At 40.3% G+C, this 17,575-nt stretch overlaps 1 protein-coding gene across 4 annotated transcripts in view; it reads right to left on the bottom strand.

The window, feature by feature from the left end:
• Window positions 1–17,575, bottom strand: part of dnajb6b (DnaJ heat shock protein family (Hsp40) member B6b) — a 103,933-nt gene that overhangs the window by 69,993 nt on the left and 16,365 nt on the right. For 3 of the 4 annotated variants that reach the window (XM_073054877.1, XM_073054875.1, XM_073054878.1), the window contains exon 2: window positions 8,727–8,817. In XM_073054877.1, the coding sequence (XP_072910978.1) occupies window positions 8,727–8,791 (65 nt within the window). In that variant the 5' untranslated portion in view covers window positions 8,792–8,817. The remainder of the gene's footprint in view (window positions 1–8,726; window positions 8,818–17,575) is intronic. The other variant, XM_073054876.1, reaches the window with a different exon arrangement.

The raw sequence follows: 17,575 nt of genomic DNA on the forward strand, positions 1-17,575 counted from the left end.
AGCTGTTGGGCATCCTTCAGAGATTCACGTTTAGTCTGAAATTACTATTTTGCATACAAAATGCCTTTCTGGAGAGCATACCTGGACCTCGTGTATTTTACTTAGTACCTGATATGGCCCTAAAGCAGACTGTGGACCTCTTTGTTGATCCAGGGCCTCTGGATGGAGAAGCCTCAATGATTTTGTGGGGACATACTTGTCTATAACTGTTCTTGAAGTCCATGACAACCATGGAATATCCATTCAGATCTCCTGATAAGTCCTTGAACATAGTCCATCCCATAGCTGCTCCTCTGCCTTCCACAATCACCTCTCTGTTGTCCTCATCTGAGTCTTGCCCTTTAGACTGCCTGTATGCAGGCAGGAAGACAACCAATGGTCAGATTTCCCAAAATGCAGTCTAGGCATGGAACAACAGGCATCCTTAATCGTAATAAACAGTGGTTGAGTGTTTGGAACCCTTATGCTGCAGGTGACATGTTGATAATTGGGCAAAGCTTTCTTCCATCAAGCCTGATTGAAGTCCTCAACAATAATTTGAAAAGCGTTGAGATATTGTTTCTTGTTTGCTAATTGCTACACTCAATACCACGAGCCTTTGGCAGTAGGTAAACTGGTCAGAATCACGAAGGAAGGAGAACTCTCTTGATAAGAAGAACAGTCAGCACTTAGTCATAAGATATGTCAGGTCAGGGGAACAAGAATGGAACGAGACTGCAAGTTCCGAACACCACAAAGATTTTATCATGAAACAGAGAACCCCCCCCGCCCCCACCGCCACGTTTCACACTTTTCAAATCAATAGTCCAGTCTGTAGTGTATTGTGAAGCCCTCAGGACTCACTGACATATCCAGTGCATCCACAGCAAGCCATGACTCCAGGAAACACAAGACAGCAAATCCTTATTTTCCTCCGATGCTGCAATCTTGTTCTCCAGTGACAAACTTTGCTAACAAGACACTGGATGGAGGAAGTTTTACAGACTGTTTTAGTCTGCCTTGGAGTCCTCCCCTCCCCCCTCTTTTCTGGCCATGACAGTATATTCTGACCACTTAAAGGTGCCAGACCTGCACTCCTGAGAGTTAAGTCTGTTGAGTCCTTCAGAAGATAGTGAAATCATTAGTTTATTAAGATGGTTTGAAAGTACATTACTTATAGGGAAATTATAGGCTCCAGATTGCAATGAGAGAAGTTCAAAAGTTTATTTAGACGTTTCATCAGCTGCCTGCAAAACATTGTCGTGTTTCACCAATGCCATATTGAGTGACAGGTATACAAAAATCACCACTCAACATAAATCCCCTCATTAACTACAAGCCACAACTCAAGATTATGGTGGAATACTCTCAATTTGTCTGCACGAGTGCCACTCAAATAACTCAAACTTAACAATCTACAACCAAGCAGCTCACTTTAGTTGGAGATTGTTTGGGTGCTTCAGCACTCTGCTGTCTCCAAGAGGATTCTGGGAGGCAGAGGCAACATACACAAACCTCATGGTGGGCAGGCTGCGAGCGATGTTTGACTCCATTTTGCCAATTAAAGCTTCCATCACTGGTCGATTAAAGCAATGGAGGGAGATTGAAACATCGAGGTGAAAGTAGGTGCACACCAGCTGCTTGCCTTTTGATCACTGAGGCTCACTCTACTATGCTACCAAAGCAGGCAGAGCCTGCAGCTTTGCCCACAGAATGTTACTCAGGTTTTCTGTGTTTTGGATATGGACTTGGACTATACACATTTTTTCGCCTGAACTGGTCTTTTTGTGCAGGGGAGGGGAATTTTGGGGTTGATGATTGTGCGGCCATTCTTTTCTTTCTCAGTTTCATGGCAACCCGAAGAATTTCAGAGTTGTATACTTTGATAATAAATGAACCTTTGAACTTTATTAGCACTGACATTGGAGCCTACTAATCCATGAAGGGCTCCTAATTAGATAGATAGATACTTTATTCATCCCCATGGGGAAATTCAACTTTTTTCCAATGTCCCATACACTTGTTGTAGCAAAACTAATTACATACAATACTTAACTCAGTAAAAAATATGATATGCATCTAAATCACTATCTCAAAAAGCATTAATAATAGCTTTTAAAAAGTTCTTAAGTCCTGGCGGTAGAATTGTAAAGCCTAATGGCATTGGGGAGTATTGACCTCTTCATCCTGTCTGAGGAGCATTGCATCGATAGTAACCTGTCGCTGAAACTGCTTCTCTGTCTCTGGATGGTGCTATGTAGAGGATGTTCAGAGTTATCCATAATTGACCATAGCCTACTCAGCGCCCTTCGCTCAGCTACCGATGTTTAACTCTCCAGTACTTTGCCCACGACAGAGCCCGCCTTCCTTACCAGCTTATTAAGACGTGAGGCGTCCCTCTTCTTAATGCTTCCTCCCCAACACGCCACCACAAAGAAGAGGGCGCTCTCCACAACTGACCTATAGAACATCTTCAGCATCTCACTACAGACATTGAATGACGCCAACCTTCTAAGGAAGTACAGTCGACTCTGTGTCTTCCTGCACAAGGCATCTGTGTTGGCAGTCCAGTCTAGCTTCTCGTCTAACTGTACTCCCAGATACTTGTAGGTCTTAACCTGCTCCACACATTCTCCATTAATGATCACTGGCTCCATATGAGGCCTAGATCTCCTAAAGTCCACCACCATCTCCTTGGTTTTGGTGATATTGAGACGCAGGTAGTTTGAGTTGCACCATATCACAAAGTCCTGTATCAGTTTCTCTTCTGAACTGCCAGACAATGTAAATAAACTTTAGCCAATAAAATTCATGGAGTTTATTGCAGGATTGGAAAGGTGATTCTACAGCAAAATACTAGGAAAAATCCCAGCAAGACTGCTTCATTGTTTGCTCTGAAGGGAAATGAATTGGCAGAAATGACTTTTCTGAAACTGTCTTATTTGACAGAATATGTGCTTAAGTATTTAGTGCAACTTAAATATCTATTCACCAATAGTCTGAACAGCCCGCAAGACCTGATCATCTTACCTCAAAAATAAACCACAAATTTTTTCCCTAATGAGGATAAAGGTAGACCTATGTCTTGCCAGATGGTTCATTCTGCATATAATTTGACTGCTTGCTCATTCTTGGTAAAAATAAGATAAAGTCCAAGTAAAAGGAGACTAAGAGACCCTTTATTTGTTTCTTTTGTGTGGTTGGATGGATTTGAGGGTTGAGGTGCCTGATCTGTTTTTGTGTAGGGGAAGGATTTGGGGGCTGATATGCTTGTTCTGTATTTTTTTTTTTTTGCAGGGTGGTAGGATTTAGGGGTTGATGATCTTGTTGCCTTTCTTTCTTGGTTTCATGGTCACCCAGAAAATTGCAGAATTTCAGTGTTGTATACTTTTGAGACAAACTATTTCTTCAGTATTCTACTCCATTCCCTCTGCCACTATGCATAGATCTAAACTAGTCCCTCAGGACTGAGCATGACTTGCTGCCTCGAATTTTGTAAGTTCTGAGGTGGCCGATGAGGTTAATGTAGAAACCACAAACTCTTACACAGATGAAGCTAGAGGTACCAAATGGGACAAAGTCTCCAGCTACATCCACACTATGCCAGATAAATCCGTAACAGAAGCTTTCTCTCTTCGTTTTTACCCTCCGTCCACGCTAAAACGGCATTTTCGTCCCCCGAAAACTGAGCTTTTCAGAAACGCTTTCCAGGGTGGGTTATTTTTGAAAATGCTGCTCAGGCAGATCAGTGTGGACAGCATAACCGGAGACTTCTGAAAATGCTATCAGACGGCAGCGCGCTATTTCATTGTTTTCTTGAACGCAATCTAACAATTTCAGAACAGACGGCAAAGAGACTGAAGCCAGAAGAGTTAGAAATGTACTCACCAAATACTTTGACCCATAACTTACTGAATAAGTATATTGTACTCACTTTGCCCTGTATTCTGTCCTTGCTCGTATGAAGGTGGGTTACCTATTTATGCAAGTACTTCTCTGACAATAGATGTGTAACAGCCTAATGTAACATTGTATGGAAATACAAGATAACACTGAAGCAGACATGTTTTATACATTTAACAAGGTGCTTTATTAATGCAACAGAATTAGTCAGTTCTTCAATGTTCGTCGGCAGCCGGGTCAATCTGTCATTGAACTCAATCGGTTGCCACCGTACACTCCAGTATTTGTTTTTTTTTACTTTTAAGTTCTCCTGCATGAGAGCCTACAGCTATCCGTCATTTTAAGTTTTTCTAGTCAGTAACTACACAAACGCGCACTTTTATGACGAGATTCGACACCAAACATGTCGCTTGTTTTCGGTAGATGTGTCCTGCGCATGCACAGGAGGAGGAGATTCGCCGAAATCTCCGTTTCAATGTGGATAGAGATATTGCCAAAAATGCATAGTGTGGACGCCTATCGTTTTTACTCGAAACTGGCGTTTTCAAAATTATCCAGTCTAGTGTGGATGTAGTATCAGATGTTACACTCCTTCCTGTTTACATAGGGTGCTCGCAACTCAGATTGCAGGTTCACAATACCAATGTTTTTTCTCCACCAAGAATTCATAGGTCAGACACTCTCAAGAATCAGTAATGAACAAGGAGGCTTTCAGCACATGCTTGCAACTTCTCTATTCAGCTGACAACTTCCAGCAACAGAGCTTGGAATACATTTCAAGAGTGGTGTCAGGCATGTCTAAGACATGGTCTGCCCAACAGAGAATCCAAGGCCTTAATTTGTGATGTAGGGCTGGGAAAGGCTGAGAGATTCATTTCTTGACTCTTGTTTTGAACTTAGAATGTTTTCACAGAGGAAGCATTGCTCTATGTGGGTTCTGCAACACCATCAGGACCATCCACCCAAAATGCTATCCAGTGAGAGCAAGCAGAAATAAACTTAACAAGGACAGAAAGAAAGGCAGCAGCCACTGGATGGAACACTGCAAAGGCCCCCTTAACCATGATACATTGTGATGCTACTCTCTACCCCAATCAGCTATCGAGACCAACCTTACTGCTGCTGTTAATTGTTAAAATGTTTAAAAAGCCACGTCAGGAAAAGATGATATCCCTACCAAAGTTCTAAAACACAAATCCACATCTAGGAAGGGGCTGATATATCAGGACATCTCATTCAAGAGGAGGCAAATCACACTGTGGCAATTTGCTACTTTGACCAAGTTTTTAAGTCACCTTGGGTATTTCTTACTGCATTACCACTTCTAGGTAAGCATGGTTTGGCTGGATGGATTATTACCCTGCAGAAGGCTTTCAAATGAGGAGGAAGAGGAGGTAGTCCTAGTGTTCCAGGTTTACCTTTAGCTAGTTGATGAATCAAGTCAACAGAAATTGTCTACTGTTCAAGTAATTCATTTTTGCTTACAGTGCCAGAAGCATGACACTTTATTAATGATGAAACATCAAAATATTTCAGCAAATGCTACAAATGTGGCAGGTAGAGCTGAGGAAACAGGAAGGCTGAAGGACTTAGATTAGGAAAATGGGCAAGAAAGTGGCAAATCAAATACATAATTGAAAAATGTATTGTCGTGCATTTTGGTAGAAGAAATAAACGTGCAGCCTATTTTCTAAACAGGGAGAAAATCCAAAAATCTGAGATGCAAGGGTCCTTGGGAGTCTTTGTGCAGAACATGCTAAAGGTTAACTTGCAGGTAGAGTCAGTGGTGAAGAAGGCAAATGCAATGTTAGCATTCATTTCAAGAGATTAACAGCATGGATGTGATGCTGAGGTTTTATAAGGCACTGGTGAAGCTTCACCTTGAGTATTATGAACAGTTTTGAGCTCCTTATCTAAGAAAATATGTGCTGTCATTGGAGAGGTTCAGAGGAGGTTCACGAGAATTGATTCCAGGAATGAAACGGTTAGCATATGAGGAACATTTAACGACTGTGGGCCTGTACTCGCTGGAATTTCGAAGGATGGTTGTGCATTGTTACAGGGAGAAGACTGGGGAGTGGGTCTGTGGAGGGAGGAAAAAGCAGCATCAGCCACGATTGGATGGCAGAGCAGACTTGATGGGCCAAATTCTGCTCCTATGTCTTATGGTCTATGGTCTTTATACTACCATTCTTGGTAAAATTTAATCTAAAATCACAAAAAGTGACATTTCTAGCAACCCAAATTCACTTCCAGTCTTCAGTGCTAATGAGCAGACCTTTCCCAGTGACTATGTGGAATTCCTTCAGGTGCTCCAGTTTCCACAACTCAAATTGAAGTTTTGTAGGTTTATAGCTGCACTAATATAAACACTTAAAGGATGGCATGGGGTTGGTGGGCTGAAGGCCCCTTTCCACGCTGCATGGTGTCTCTGCAGCCAAATCCTAACATTTTAAACACAAAGTACACTGCAGATGCTGTGGTCAAAAAAGCTGAATGAACTCAGCAGGTCGGGCAGCTTTTAAGTTGTAATACCAGTTTCAGCCAACAGATGTCATTACAGCATTTAACAATAACTGCTGCAGTAAAACACCATTTAGGTCAGTCTTGACCTAAATACTTCACGTTTAAATTCTTTCATAGCAAGTTGCAGAAAAGTGGCAACACGATCAAATGAAAAATGTCACCCTAGCACAAAGTTATGGGGAAAAGAAATGGATTAAACATTGTCAACACGAGTGAATCTGCAGATGCTGGAAATAAATGCATTCCTGATGAAGGGTTTCGGCTCGAAACATCGTCACTACCTCCTCCCACAGATGCTGTCTGGCCTGCTGAGTTCTGCCAGCATTTTGTGTTTTTATGAATTAAACATTGTACAGGTTTCCCCCAATATCCGAAGGTAGAGCGTTCCTATGAAACCATTTGTAAGCCGAAATGTTGTAAAGCTTAGAAGCAATTACCATTAATTTATATGGGAAAAATTTTTGAGCGTTCCCAGACCCAAAAAATGACTTACCAAATAATACATAAAACCTAAAATAACACGGACATATAAGTAAAAGCAGGAATGATATGATAAATATACAGCCTATATAAAGTAGAAATATTGTATACATGGTGTAGTTTCACTTATCAGAATCGGGAAGACAGCGAGCCAAAATCGATTGGGGGGGGGGGGGGGGGAAATCAGCACGTACACTCATGAGTACGTACACGCCTACGCACACAACTGCCTGCACAAAGCTTCACAGTCATGGTAGTCTTTCTCGGGATAAACACATATAAAGCGGGAGTCCTTTTTTCGTAAAAGCGGAAATCCTCTTTGGTTAGCAAAAACAGGTACTAATGTAGGTCTTTCGAAACAGCGAGCTGTCGTAAAGCGAACGTTCGAAAAACGGGGACCACCTGTATTGGAATTGCTTTATTATTGTTACATGTACCAAGGTACAGTGAAAAGCTTGTCTTGCAGAGTGTCAATACAGATCAGATTACACAGTGTACTTGAGGTAGTACAAGGTAAAATAATAACAAAACAGAATGAAGCACATATCTACAAAGGAAATGCAGTGCAGGTAGACAATAAGCAGGAAAGTCATAGCAAGATAGATAAGGTCAAGAGTCTGTCAGAACATACTAGGGAACAATTCAATAGACATAACACTGCAGGGTAGAAGCTGTCCTTGAGCCTGGTGGCACATACTTTCAGGCTTCAGAAGATCTTCTGCCCGCAGAGGTGTTTGGGGCCGGGGGGGGGGGGGGGGGCAGGAGAGGGAATAGAGAAAAAATGTTTGGGATGGGTGGGTCTTCAATTACACTGCCTGCTCTGAGACAGTGAGAAATACAGACAGCGGCCATGGAAACAAGGCTGGTTTCTATTATATGCTGAGCTGTGTTATTAGGAAGCAAAGCATTGCTTTCTCTGATTAAAAGTCTGTGGCCAAGGGTATACAGCAAACATTAGTCCTGGAAGCCTAGATATTTATGATATTAAATGAGTTAGATTTGAATGCAATACACTCAAAATGGTGGAGGAACTCAGCAGGCCAGGCAGCATCCATGGAACAGAGTAAAGTGTCGACATATCGGGCTGAGACCCTTCATCAGATCTCTTCGTGACCCTTCATGAAGGATCCCAGCCTGAAACGACGACTGCTTACTCTTTTCCATAGATGCTGTCTTGACTGCCAAGTTCTTCCAGCATTTTGTGTGCACTGCTTTGATTTCCAGCATCCGCAGATTTTCTTAGATATGAATGCAGTCAGTATGATTGTAGGTTTGCAAATGTAGTAGTATTTTGGTCTCCTGATGCAAAGAAATTTGCTTACAAAGGAGTACTACAAAGATTCACTAGGACATTCCTGAGAAACAGATTCTTAATTCTCATTAAAACTCTTAAAAAGGCTTGAGGAAACAAAAGTATTTCCGAAGACTGGAGTCCAGATGTCAAATCTCCAGGGTAGGGTTTGGCCAATCAGAAATGAGGAATGGTTTCTTTACTCAGTGAATTCCCTCATCCTGTGAAGGCAAACTTCCAAGTCAGGGATAGATTTTTTTTATATAAAAGGACATTTGGTAAATCCACAGTCACAGCACTCAAACTCCAAAATGACAAAGGAGGTTCAGATAAAAACATACTAAACGGTTGTGAAGACCACATTAATATGGGAGAATTCTGCTCTGAACTAGATGCACAAAAAATAGAAAATTGGATTAAAGAAATAAACATCTACATTACAGCATCATGAACAACCATTTTCTGCTTTCTAGATCCTTACTTAGAATAAATCTCAGCTGTGATTGCTACCAAGTTATTAATTAGCATTCATACAATTTAGACTTACGCTTTTTTAATTTCTTCTTGAGAAGCATGTTTGTGTACTCCTAGTACCTGGTAGTAGTCCACCATTTTTAACGACTCAGTTCTTTAAAACCCTACAATGATAAAACAAAGAAATCAGATTTATAATGTATTTTTAATTATCAAAAAGTGAGATATGTTTTCAGCTTCTCTTTCCAGATCATGCATTTCAAAACAAAAGCAACACCTAAGAAATCTATACAACCATCCTGTTCAATTATTTTGAACCTTTTGGCCATAAGTTTGTATTACTATTCAAGTTCACTAATGCCATGTTTCCAAAATCAGACTATGAATTGCAATGAATAAGGTATCTACTGAACAATTAACAATTTGAATTTGCATTGCAACAATCATTTACAAGTGTATTGAAAAACATTTAAGTACACTGAGTTTAAATCATCAGTTACCCAACTGATATACCATACTTACTTTCAAATACCCAACCATCATCTGCAACCAGACATGGTTTAGAATATGGTTAAAAAAACATTCCAGTTCAAGAAATAATGCAGATAAGCCACAATGTGATGTCTAATGAAATTAAAGAACTCCCAGATTTTTCCTACTTAGAAAGGAATAAAGGAAGAAGTGCAATAAACCTGAAGCTTTCCAGTTGACCTTGATTGTAAGACAAAGGCCAGCACTTCTGAGGCAGAACACAGGAAGCATATGACCTAATCAATTAAGCAACACTTGAATGCAATCAAATTAAACCAAAAATTACACCCGAGCATTAAAAACTAACCGCTCAAATCACATTCTAGTTTAACTTACCACAAGGAGGCCAAAATTGATGACTCAAAGCAATCATCCTGTGGAATTTATTGAATTGGTTTGCTAACAATTGGTTCATCAACTCACTACTTTTTTTTCCCCCCAAAGTTAGCATCTTGAACTATGAACACCAACTGATCAATTGCTAACAAAGGGAAAAAATGTTTTTATATGCAATACCTCAAAATTTACTCCCCACAATTGGAGGTATCAAATCAATTGTAAAAGTTGCCTTATTGCTATTATTTGCACCTTACAGTTAACTTCAAGAACAAGTCACAGACTAAAACACCAAAACAAAACTGATTGTGGAAAGGTCGGGCAGAATGATACAAGTGAAAAATATTAGATTAAAAGGAACAATGTGACGCACATCAAGTTAGCCAGAACAATTTTTCCCCCAAGAGTCTCAAAAATAATGAAACTCAAAAAAGAATTTCTAATAAGGATAATGTACTAAGAATTAAATACAAATTTCATGATTGTATGGAGAGAATAATTAGCTCATTAATTTATCTTCTAGACAGGACTTCTTGAAAAACTAGACTATTGTTAATTGAAGATCAATGAGATATTTCTAGCACTGCTCAGAGCTATTCTAAATAGTCAAAGGTTTATGTGCGAGTCCCTTAATTTTTCATGAGCTCGGATGCATTTAACACTTAGTAGCCACTTTATTAGGTACATCCTGCATTTAATAAATTAGGCAGTGTACGCTTATTGTGTCTGCTGCCCTTACACTTCAAGGTTCAACATGTGCATTCATAGATGCTCTTCTGCACATCACTATATCAACACATGGTTAGTGTCTGGCCATTCCCCTCTCTCATTAACAAGACATTATTGCTCACAGAACTGCCACCGTTGAATTTTTTTTAATTTCACCATTCTCTGTAAATTCTGGAGACTCTTGTGCATGAAAATTCCAGGAGAGCACTCAACCACCCCATCTGACACCAACATGGTCAAAGTTACTAAGATTACATTTCTTCCCCTTTCTGATGTTTGGTCTGAACAACAACCTCTTGACTAAGCTGCATGCTTTTATGCACTGAGTTGTTGCCACATGAGTGGATGAGATTTGCATTAATGAGGTGTACAGGTGAACCTAACGAAGTGAAGAGTGTATGTGGAAAAGCACAACTGAGTTTTTCTGTAAATAAGTGTTGAAAAACTAAGTTTTCATGGAGAAAGGAATATTCAAAATCCTCACTTTATATTCTTATTAGCTCTTCTGCAATCTTCTACATGATGAGAAAGTTTGAAAAGTTTGAAAGTTAGGAAAGACTGTAAATAGAGTCCCTTTAGTAATTTGGAAGCAGCATCTATTATCAATAAGATTGAAAGTGTACAGAGAAACTTTACAAGGATGTTAATGAGACTTGAAGACCCCAGTAACAGGGAAATGTTGAATAGGTCAGAACTTTATTCCCTGGAGCGTAGGACTTGCAGGGAAATTTGATAAAGCTATACAAAGTATGAGGGCTATTGATAGGACAAATGCAAGCAGGCTTTTTCTTCTACTGATACTGAATAAGACTAGAATTAGAGATCATTGGTTAAGGGTGAAAGGTGAAATATCTAGAGGGACAAGAGGGTAAACTCCTTTACTCAGTGGTGAGTGTGGAATGAGCTGCCAGAGGAAATAATGAGATGGGTTCAATAGCAACATTTTAAAATAAGCTTGGATAAGAACATGAATGGGAGGTGTATTGGGACTGAGGTCCAGGTTAATGGGACTAGACAGAACAGTTCCTCACTGACTAGATGGACTGAAGAGACTGTTTCTGTGATATTGTTTTGACTTGCTATTACACGAATTCTTAACTGAATTGGGAATGTGTCATTACAGTGACTGAAGTAATGTTTCAAAACTGATGCAAAAATTCAATGAACTGTCCACAAAATTGACGAAACTACTTACTTGTTGAATGATACAAGAGCTACAACACTACCAATATTCCCATGTCTGCTTGCACAAACTAGGCCAACTGGCTGTGCATCATTCATCATGACCTTATGTCTATTTATAAATGATAGCTATGAATGAGATATTTAGTCATAGGAGCATGGAAGACTAAGTGCCAAGGATGAATTTAGAACTGCAAGACATATTGTTCTATTTATAAAGGGTTTGCAAGAATTCAAGCATGCCAGATAACATTTTGGAAGTAAATGCACTGGAGTTTGATGCAAATAGAACATTGCTTATGGTACATATGTTACTGTCAAAGTTAATTTTGTGAAGATATCAATATTTGGTGCATATAGTGCAGCCTTCCAGTTGTTCAGACATTCAATAGGAATAGCTGAAGTGTCCGAAGTGCTTTGCCAGCATTACCAAAAATGACACAAGGACAACTTCATTTTTACCAATCTAATAGTGATGGTCGAAAATGGACTGCCAAAATAGTTGTGATGGCAGGTTCAATTAGTTTGTTCTGAAAATAGCTATACATTTCTAAAAGGATATGGTGATAAGGCAGAAGCATGGAATAACTAGATGGCACTTCAGACTTCGGGTGAATGGCCTTTTTCTAAATTATAACCATTCTATGATTCTGTATACCACCTAAACTGTGCTAAATGCATGTCAGTGTTGAGAGAAACCAAATTATACCTGACCATGAGCCATATTTGTTCAATTCCAAAAACAATACAAAATCTGCAGATGCTGGAAGTCCAAGCAACACACATACAATGCTGAAGGAACTCAGCAGGCCAGGCAGCATCTATGGAAAAGAGTACAGTTGACATTTCAGGCTGAGACCCTTCATCAGGACCGAAAGGTCCTGAAGTAAGGTGGGGGAAGGGAGGAAGAAACACAATGAGGCCACACTCAGGCTGGAGGAGCAACACCTCATATTCCATCTGGATAGCCTCCAACCTCATGGTATAAGCATCAATTTCTCAAACTTCCAGTGATGCCCCCTACCTTCACCATTCCCATTTCCCTCACCTCATCTCCTTACCTGCCCATCACCTCTCTGGTGCTCCTCCCCTTTTCTTTCTTCCATGGCCTTCTGTCCTCTCGTAGCAGATTTCCCTCTTCTCTAGATCTGTATCTCTTTCACCAATCAACTTCCCATCTCTTTACTTCACCCCTCCCCCTTCCAAGTTTCACTTATCACCTTGTGTTTCTTCCTCTCCTCCCCTTGCCCACCTTCTTACTGGCTCTTTTTCTTTCCTCCAGTCCTGATGAACAGATGTCTTGGCCTGAAACGTCAACTGTACTCTTTTCCATAGATGCTGGCCTGCTGAGTTCCTCCAGTATTATGTGTTGCTTACTTCAATTCCAACTATTTTCCATCTTATCTTTTAATGTAACTATTCAAGATTTTAATGGTCTTGGAAAAAAATCATACAAGAAATGGTATAATCAATCACCAGGCAGGCTTTTCAGCTATTTCATAGAAATTAAGAAAGTGGCTTTTCAAACCCACCATTCTCATTCCCTTCTAACTTCTTTCCTTCTATAATTGCAATATTGTCACATCTCCCTTCCCATTCCTTTGGCTATCAATCTGACCTCGCTCACATCACAAACTATACAAACCTTCTGCCCCAATCAGCAGCCAGAGTAGACTTTTAACCTAGCACCATCCTTCTCATCCACATACCCTTTACCTTCTGAGCATCTGGTCACCCTATCCTCTGCTTCCCATTATGTTTTCTTCAAGTTACACTTCAATTAATGCCCTAGTTCAATGATGCATATTAATCCCAAAAGCCGGTAAGTAATCTGTATAGGCTTCACCTGGCTCCAACATGATCATTCAACCCAAAACCACTTTCTTCTGGCTGTTCCACCTTTTATTGACCTCTACGAGCTGACCTCATAATTTCAAAAAAATGTTAAGGCCTGTTAGGGATACAGGAGTTAAGTAATCACGTGAATTATACCAGCATTAATTCAAGCACAAATCATTCGTCAGGACTTGTAAATTACAAGCATTGATCCATTTGAAATTGAAAGGTCAGCTTTGTACACAAACAGTGTCATCTACAGATCATTGGCCCCACAGGTGGAGGCTAGCTGCTCAAGAGATATGGTTTGCAAAGTGATAAAACTATGAAACTTTCTCATATGCATCAGCCAAACAAACCAATGAGGGATGTTTCCTTGACAACAAACCAGAAAATTTTGGTTGTTTTCCCATCACTGTGACTGAGAACATGGAAGCTTCCAGATCAGACTGATAGTCATCAAGAACAGGGAAAAACCATCACAGATGCATATGCTCTTTTAATAATTGGAATACTTCTGTATTCAGTCAGCCCACACATTAGTTCTGGATAGCACACATAAAATGCTGGAGGAACTCAGCAGCCTAGGCAATATCTATGGAAAAGAGTAAATGCTTCGGACCGAGATGTCGATTGCTTACTCTTTTCCCATAGATGCTGCCTGGCCTGTTGAGTTCTTCCAGCATTGTGTGTGCATTGTTTGGATTTACAGCATCTGCAAATTTTCTTGTATTAGCTCTTTCTGGATGCCCGAGATCTGTTTTAGGAAGCTTTTTAGAACATCCATGTGAATTATTCTGTCCCGACTTAGAGGAGTGTATTCAGTTATAGTGAACTCCTATTGTAAATGCATGAAAATACTGAAACAAATATTGTAGCTGTTGAAAATGTATTGAATCATCTGAGTTAATTTTGTACTCAAGTACAAAAACTTGTACTCTACTGAGAGTATCTCCAAGAGTTGTCCTTATGATGAATAAAGATTTTCTATATCAATCAGCTTCAGTATTCCTGCCCTGTAGCCACAAGACCCAAGTTTTGAATTGATTGGTGATTACATTTTCAGACCCTTCTTAGCCCCATGCTGTAATATGCTTCTATGAACAGTGTCTTGCAAATAAAGATGTTCTTCATCCATTTTTTGTCCCTCATAGTTACACTCACCACTACACAGGAGATCCCTTCTCTTTTGTTATATCTGTCCTTCAGCACTGCTCTAAATGGTCCCCATTATTACTCTCAAAATGCTGGTGGAACGCAGCAGGCCAGGCAGCATCTATAGGAAGATGCACTGTCGACGTTTCAGGCTGAGACCCTTCATTAGGACTGACAAAGGGTCTTAGCCCGAAACGTCAATAGTGCTTCTTCCTATAGATGCTGCCTGGCCTGCTGCGTTCCACCAGCATTTTGTGTGTTTTGCTTGAATTTCCAGCATCTGCAGATTTCCTCGTATTTGCCCATTATTACTGTTCTCTTAGATTCCAACCCTGGTAATGTGTGCATTTCTGCTTATCACTGAGCAGCTACTGGCATCCTCCACTCCCACCACCTGGCTCTATCTACCAATTTTCTTCAGACTGCCTCTACCTTTCACCTACCTGCCCCCATTTTACTCCATCCTCTCTTATTTTTCAAACTGGCGTTCTTCACTCTCCACACAGTTACAATGTAGGGTCATGACCAGGATATAGATCATTCCTGACCTGCTGACTGGCACATTATAAGTTTCAGAAATGTGTGTTGAAGGGTGCACTGAAGTTTGGTGCAGCCAGTGCAAAGGCTCTGTAGGGAAGGGTAATAGACTAGCAATAATGGATGTTAACAGGCCAAGTCCAGTGGGGAATGTACTCAAACAGCAAAAAGATCACCCTAGAGGGTGATATGTGACAAATATATTAACACTACTGAATGCATTCAAACGATAAGGTAAAAATTTCAAAATCCTCCTTCCCCAACACATGCTGCTGACTCTTCAAGCTCCTCCAGATACCAGCACTGGCAGTCTCTTGTCTCTCCCAAGATAGTTATCACTGCAAATAAAAATTCAGTTTGTTGCTAATGACCCTTTGACTTCCTCAATCAATATACAAAATAATTTGTATTAGTTAAATCAAATGATTAGATTATGTATTTTGATACAATTGAAAGGATATAAAATTAGCAAAATTGAATTCCATTTGGCCCAGTTCCAATCCAGAACCATTTTATTAAAATCAGATCAGATTTTAGAATTTTTGTATAGAAGATGCAAATTATGTCCACAATCTTAACTTCTGTATATATTGAGTAAACTCCTCTTGGACTTCCAGCCAGGTACAGGTATCGATTTTAACCAACATTTTGATGACAAACTCTGTCATTTAATCAAGGATGATTCCTGGGCATGGTCATCTGTCCCTTCTGATTGGTTAGTCTTCATCCAATCAGGTTTCCACTCTCCCACCTTCTTTACAATCGAATTCCAGTTCTTACTTAGAGTGAGACCTTTGCTTTTGTTAATTTTCCTCTAGTTTTATTTCAATGGCTTCCTTCATCAGGCAGTCCCAAAAGCCACTGGCATGGCACTATAGTTCTGTGCCAAAGTCAATCCCTTGGTCATTGTGAATGCAATGTTCTGCTACCACCAATTTCTCCAGGTAACCCAAACAGATACACCTCCTATGCTCCTCGATGTGGTTTTCCACCATGCGTCCCATCTGGTCTGCATTCACAGGGAATCCTGGAAACTCCAGCTGTGCTGAGTCCCAGGTCATCTTTGACCCGCATTAGCTTCTTTATGGGTTTGTGGATGGTATTAGTCCAGTGTTTCTTCAGGATCTGGGTGATCCTTCCAGAAACCAGGAAAATATAGGGAAGACGGGCAGTAATGATGGGTTCCTCCTCATTATTAGGTTTCCTGCTTTTTATGTCAACCTTTTAAGGGCCCCGACTGATGTCCCTCACCTTGAAACCATTGTTAGGAACATTGTGCATAATCATCTTATTTCCTCATGCAGACTCTCCAGGTTTGAATTAGTTTTCACATGGTTAATCATAGTAGAAAGAACCACTCTACCTTGAGAGGTGTGATAGTGGCTGTTATTGTTGAGGTACAAGTCAATGTGAGTGGGTTTCCAATAGACATTATGTCCGAGGCAACTGCCAGATATTCTGTAGTGTCAGAACATCCAGGAATGGGAATCAACCATTCTTCTCCAGCTCAATTGTAAATTGATGTATGCTGTTCATATAGACGTGGAACTGCTGGAGTGTCTGGAAACTATGAAGCCACATTACAAAGGTGCCATCGAGATATCTGAAGCAGCATTTGAGGTGCAATGAATTCAAACATACCAATAGCTGGCAACAAGGGCAATCCTATGGCCACTTCGTACTTCTGTTCATAGTAGTTCCCCTTACAGAGGAAGTACATTGATATAAGGGTGTTCGAAAAGGTCAACTGTAACCCTTATCAAACCTTGACTGTAGCTGTCCTAATTGGGAACTCTCGTGAACAGGGACACTACATCAAAACTGAACATTACGTCCTCCAGGGTCAGCTGGATGTTGGTTATCATTTTTACAAAGTCAGTCGAATTTGTGATATGATCCTCACAGCCCCCAACAAAGGGAGACAGCATAGCTATTAAATGCTTAGTCAGGTAGTATGTTTGATAAGGTTACCTTCCAAGCACCTTGTGGAATTTTCCATTTACGATGTCATTTCAGCGTTCAAAACATTTTGGATTTTGGGGGTTTTCAGATTTCAGCCAACCTGTATCTTTATACTGTATACCATACATCAACTATCACTACACAAAAAATGGCCAGACCCTGGAGAGTGTTGCTATACGGACATCTCGGTATACAAACATAGCTCCCTGTAGAAAGAGAGACATGTAAAAAGGGTGATGAAGGCAACGTCTGGCACATTTTTACTGAATGTCCCACCTGATAAAGGCAAGCAATTTTTGCTCCCAAGGATGGGTTGTCTAAAACCAGAGCACAAAGGGTGCCTAAAGGACATATTCTTTCAAACAGATGTTAGTGAGTATGTGGTTAAGCAGCCGGAAGTGGCAAAAGTGAGTACTTTTGGAACATTGCAAGCAATTTTGAAATCCATATCCAAGGAAGCATGTGGAGAGAATCCAGGAGGTTCAGAAAAATTGCCCTGAAAATGAAAGCTTTCACAAAAATTATCCTGGAAACAAAAACAAAAGCTTTCCACCTCTGGGCCTGTACTTGTAGAGTACAGGAGGATGAAGGCTAGGGAGGTGGTGGGGCACGAATGTCACTGAAATCTGCTGAATATTCAAAAGGCCTGGACAG

This window comes from Hemitrygon akajei, chromosome 8 (assembly GCF_048418815.1).
Source record: "Hemitrygon akajei chromosome 8, sHemAka1.3, whole genome shotgun sequence".
NCBI classification, from domain to species: domain Eukaryota; kingdom Metazoa; phylum Chordata; class Chondrichthyes; order Myliobatiformes; family Dasyatidae; genus Hemitrygon; species Hemitrygon akajei.